Below are 4,305 nucleotides of genomic sequence, written 5' to 3' on the forward strand. Positions count from 1 at the left end.
TAAATGCATCAACTATTTTTATTAATTAATTTTCATTTAAGTTTATGTTTGTTCTAGTTTTTTAATTTTGCCGTGAAAACAAAAGATTATATATTATATGTTTGATATAATATTAATATTTTATGTGGATTTAAAAGTTAAGTTTGTTGCTAGTTAATAGGACATTATATATATATTATATGTTTAAATTTAAGTTTAATTAAATTTTATTTAAGTTATAAATCGTATTACTATATCCTCATTTTCACTCTCCTCGCTTATTTCTCATGACTTTATTTCTTATCACTTTTTCTCTCTCATTTTTTCTTATATCAGTTTCTCTCTTCTCAATTTCTTTTTCATCAAATTTTCTCTATTTACTTTTTCACTCCTTATTTTTCATCATTTTTTCATTCACATTATTTTATCTTATTATTTATTACAAACTTTTAAAATATTTTTCTCTTTGTAAATATATTTAATAATTTTTTATTTAAGTTTTTTCTTAAAATAAAACCAAAAAATTATTTTTAGAAATCATTAACCAAACACCTTTTGTTTTTTGCAAAACTACAAAATTATTTTCTATTTTCATTTATGAAAATACAACTTTAAAAAATAAAAAATAAAAAATAATGTCAAAGAGACCCTTATTTTCTTTAAGGGAAAAATACTTCTTATATAATAAATAATATTAATTCAATAATGTTAATTAAATTAATGGTTATATAAGAATGGTCTAATAAAATTATAAGTTTAATTATTAATCAACACCAAATATTAGAAATCTTTTAAAAATTTATTAAGATCTCATCTAGGTTGATAAAAAAAATTAATTTTTAATTTATTCTCAACAAATATATTTTCAATTTACAGTTTATACCCAAAATAATTTATGTAAAAAAAATGCGGCCTAAAGGTATGATTTTTATAGTATTTTTAAAAGAAAAAGGTAAGTTCCACGCATTAAAAAAAACTTATAAATATATATGTATATAATGACCTATTTTTTAAAAAAGTCATTTTGTATTTTTTGCTTAATTCTGATCATTTTTTATAAAATGATCTCTTATACTCTAGATTTGCTCGAAAATTTAAGATAATTGGTCAAAATTTTAGACTAAACTATTTTGTAAAATATTGTTAAAATTAAGCTTAAGTACAAAATCACTTTAAATGTTTTGCAATTTTCACCCATTTTCCATTTTATAGATCTCTTGTTGAAGCTAAAAATGTCTCTATTTTTTTTAAGAAAAATGGCTCTTTTTTTTTTAAGAAAAATGGCTCAGTGGCTCATTGGAGAATGGTGGGTCCTATGTACGTGTTGTGTCCAATGGCAGGACACTATAGATCCATGTTTCAACCTTTTAACTTACGAATCCAATAATAAATAAATTTATTAATTAATTAAACGAAAAAGGAAAAACAGATTCACCTCTTTCTGAACGAGGAGCGAAGTCTAAGAAAAACAAAGAGAAAGAACAGAACGAAAGAGAGAAACCCAGACGAGAAAGAAGAAAAATGCATTCGTTTGGGTACAGAGCCAATGCTTTGCTCACCTTCGCTCTCACCATTCTTGCGCTTATGTGCGTTATGGCATCTTTCTCCGACAATCTCAACTACCCTACCCCCACTGCCCAAGTCCAGGTTCCTCTTTTGCTCATTTCCACCATGATTTACTTGTAATGATAGTGATAGATCTTGGTGTCCAAATCCTTTAATTTTATTCCAATTTTGAATAATACTCTGTTGGATTTCATGATCAAATTTTCTGAATTTCGGGTTGGTTTGTTTCAGGTCTTGAATATTAATTGGTTTCAGAAGCAATCCAGTGGGAACGACGAGGTAAATATTGTTTCTTTTCTTTTATTCCTTTGCGTTTCAATCAAAACTTGATTTGGATTTATCTCTAATTTGGTCTGTTGATTCTTCGATTTGTATGCGTACGAGTTTGACGATGACTTTTCTTTTGTGGGATTTAGGCGTTTTTCTCTTGTTGCTTATGTTTCTTTTTAGAGAATTACAATAAAGATTTAGTCTTTAATTTATTATTTAGCAAAATCTTATGTGTGCTTTTGTTGCTTTTACCAATTTCTATGGATAATGGCTTAAGGTTCTTAAATTAGGGTTTGATGGTCAAGTGTGTTCATTGTACTGAAATTTTACATACCTCGTGATTTGCCTTATCTTTTGTGTGCTTTGACATACTTGTTCTGAATTATGCTTTCTGATCAAGTTATATAATCCAATAATATATTGAAGAGACGCAATCATTATTGACCATATGCCTATAAAGACTTCTCTTTCTGGGGTTAGGGAATAGTTTGTCTGAGAAAATATGTAAGCACTGAAGGATAATGTAGCATTTGCTTATTTGTAGAGATTTTTTTCAGGGCCTTTTTAACATTTGACTCGATATTTTGGTGTTAATTTGTGCTGAAAATTGTTAACTCTTCACTTTCATTTGACTTATTAGCTAATTTTGTAAGTAGCATAAGAGGAAAAATTAAAAATTGGCAGTTACTGGTGGGCAAATTTGTAGTCTTGGAAACTTATTCGAGAAGTATTGGGTGACTGGTAGGGATTTGTCTGATCTAGAAGCTCACGAACTGTAGTTCTTTTTCCTGGTTGAGTATTTGTTGCCTCTTGGCATGCTGGAAATTTGCTTTTCAGCTTATAAAATATTTGGTTTATGAGTAATAATAAGCTTATTTCATGTTCCACTTCCATATAAATTGTGTTGGTTATCTATTTCGATAGTTTGGTTGTTTGTAATAAAAATAACATCATCTAAAATCTCTCAATCATATGCAGGTCAGCATGACTTTGAATATATCTGCCGACTTACAGTCATTGTTTACATGGAACACAAAGCAGGTTTGGTTTACCAATTTAAAGAAATACCTTAGATTTTTATATTTCTTTCTTCTTATTTTTCCAGAAGTAATATCTATGTGTGAGAATGTGCTTTTTGGTAAAGGGTTTGTTTATAATATCTGAGAGAAATACTAGATCCTGGCCTTGAGGATAATTCTGTTCTGAACTGATATAATCTGTCAAACTTCGACCAAATTATTGAATAAGTTTTCATGAATACAAAATTGACAGGTTTTCGTCTTCTTAGCTGCTGAGTATGAAACCCCAAAGAACTCCTTGAATCAGGTATGGTTTTAGGCTTCTGGCTTCATAAATAATTCCCTTATAATTGCATATGCTAAATATTTTTTGTTTGTGGTGGGTTTGGCTGTTGGAGATTGTTTGCTTTTATGCTGTGCACATTCTTAGTAGCAGTGGTAAATCTACTTAATGACTTACTATATTTTCTTGAATTGTGTTCTTCATTCATGAATGCACTCTTACAGATCTCTCTTTGGGATGGTATCATACCTGCAAAAGACAATGCAAGATTTTGGATTCATACTTCTAATAAGTACCGTTTTGTCGACCAGGTATGTGTCTTACCCCTCCCCCTTAGATGACACCCATTCGAATTTTGCATATTCTTCACAGCATCTAAGTTTGAAAGTTTTTTCCATATCCTTGTGTAGGGAAGCAACCTCCGGGGTAAAGATTTCAACTTAACATTGCACTGGCATGTCATGCCTAAGACCGGGAAGATGTTTGCGGACAAGATAGTTATGTCCGGATATCGCTTGCCGGCTGAATTTAGATGAGATTGACTTTGTGTATCTTGTTCCTGTAACTTTTAGTGCTTTTTTTTTCAGAACAAGAGGATATAGATGATCATTTTTAAACTAGAGAAGAGAACTAGAAGCAAGAAAGGATTCATCTTTCATAATGAAAATTAAAAGGTCTCTGGATTTTTTATTTAATTACTGATTAATAATAATGAAGCCTCTGCTGGGTGTGCTTTTGCAGCTCACAGGCATATATACTACTAATAATAATTAAAGTAATTCAAGATAACTAGTACTTTAATCATGTTTTGAGTCATATTTTTTCATAGGCTGGCCATAAGTTGAGCCAAGTGTTTGGGACAGGGGTCTACATTTAAAACAAATCTCCATTTCTTATTAAAAAAACACAAGCAGCCAATTTAATTTTTACTTTTCTATTCTTTTGGACCTTGTGTTTTTTCTATTACTTGTTTGAATTTTGTGTTTTGACAAAAAATATTTTGACCCCTGTGTTTTGTAAAATGGTTTAAATAAACTGAATTTTGATGAAGAAAAAATTGAATGTAGCAACTCGGTTGTTAAGCAGAATGATTTTAGTTTGGTGAATTATTTGTAATTTTAGTTCAGAAAATTGTCACCAAAATCGGGTTTAAAGTTTTATTTCAACAATTTTACAAAGCACAAAGTC

General features: G+C 29.3%; 1 protein-coding gene across 1 annotated transcript; it reads left to right on the forward strand.

The window, feature by feature from the left end:
• The first annotated feature begins 1,368 nt into the window (after window positions 1–1,368).
• On the forward strand, window positions 1,369–3,812 carry LOC133790887 (signal peptidase complex subunit 3B). Its single transcript, XM_062228720.1, has 6 exons — window positions 1,369–1,626; window positions 1,777–1,824; window positions 2,794–2,856; window positions 3,088–3,141; window positions 3,342–3,428; window positions 3,528–3,812. The coding sequence occupies exons 1-6, from the start codon at window positions 1,501–1,503 to the stop codon at window positions 3,651–3,653; spliced, it is 504 nt and encodes a 167-aa protein (XP_062084704.1). The 5' UTR covers window positions 1,369–1,500; the 3' UTR covers window positions 3,654–3,812.
• The last annotated feature ends 493 nt before the right edge of the window (window positions 3,813–4,305 follow it).

Source organism: Humulus lupulus, chromosome 7 (genome assembly GCF_963169125.1).
Source record: "Humulus lupulus chromosome 7, drHumLupu1.1, whole genome shotgun sequence".
In the NCBI taxonomy this organism is placed as follows: domain Eukaryota; kingdom Viridiplantae; phylum Streptophyta; class Magnoliopsida; order Rosales; family Cannabaceae; genus Humulus; species Humulus lupulus.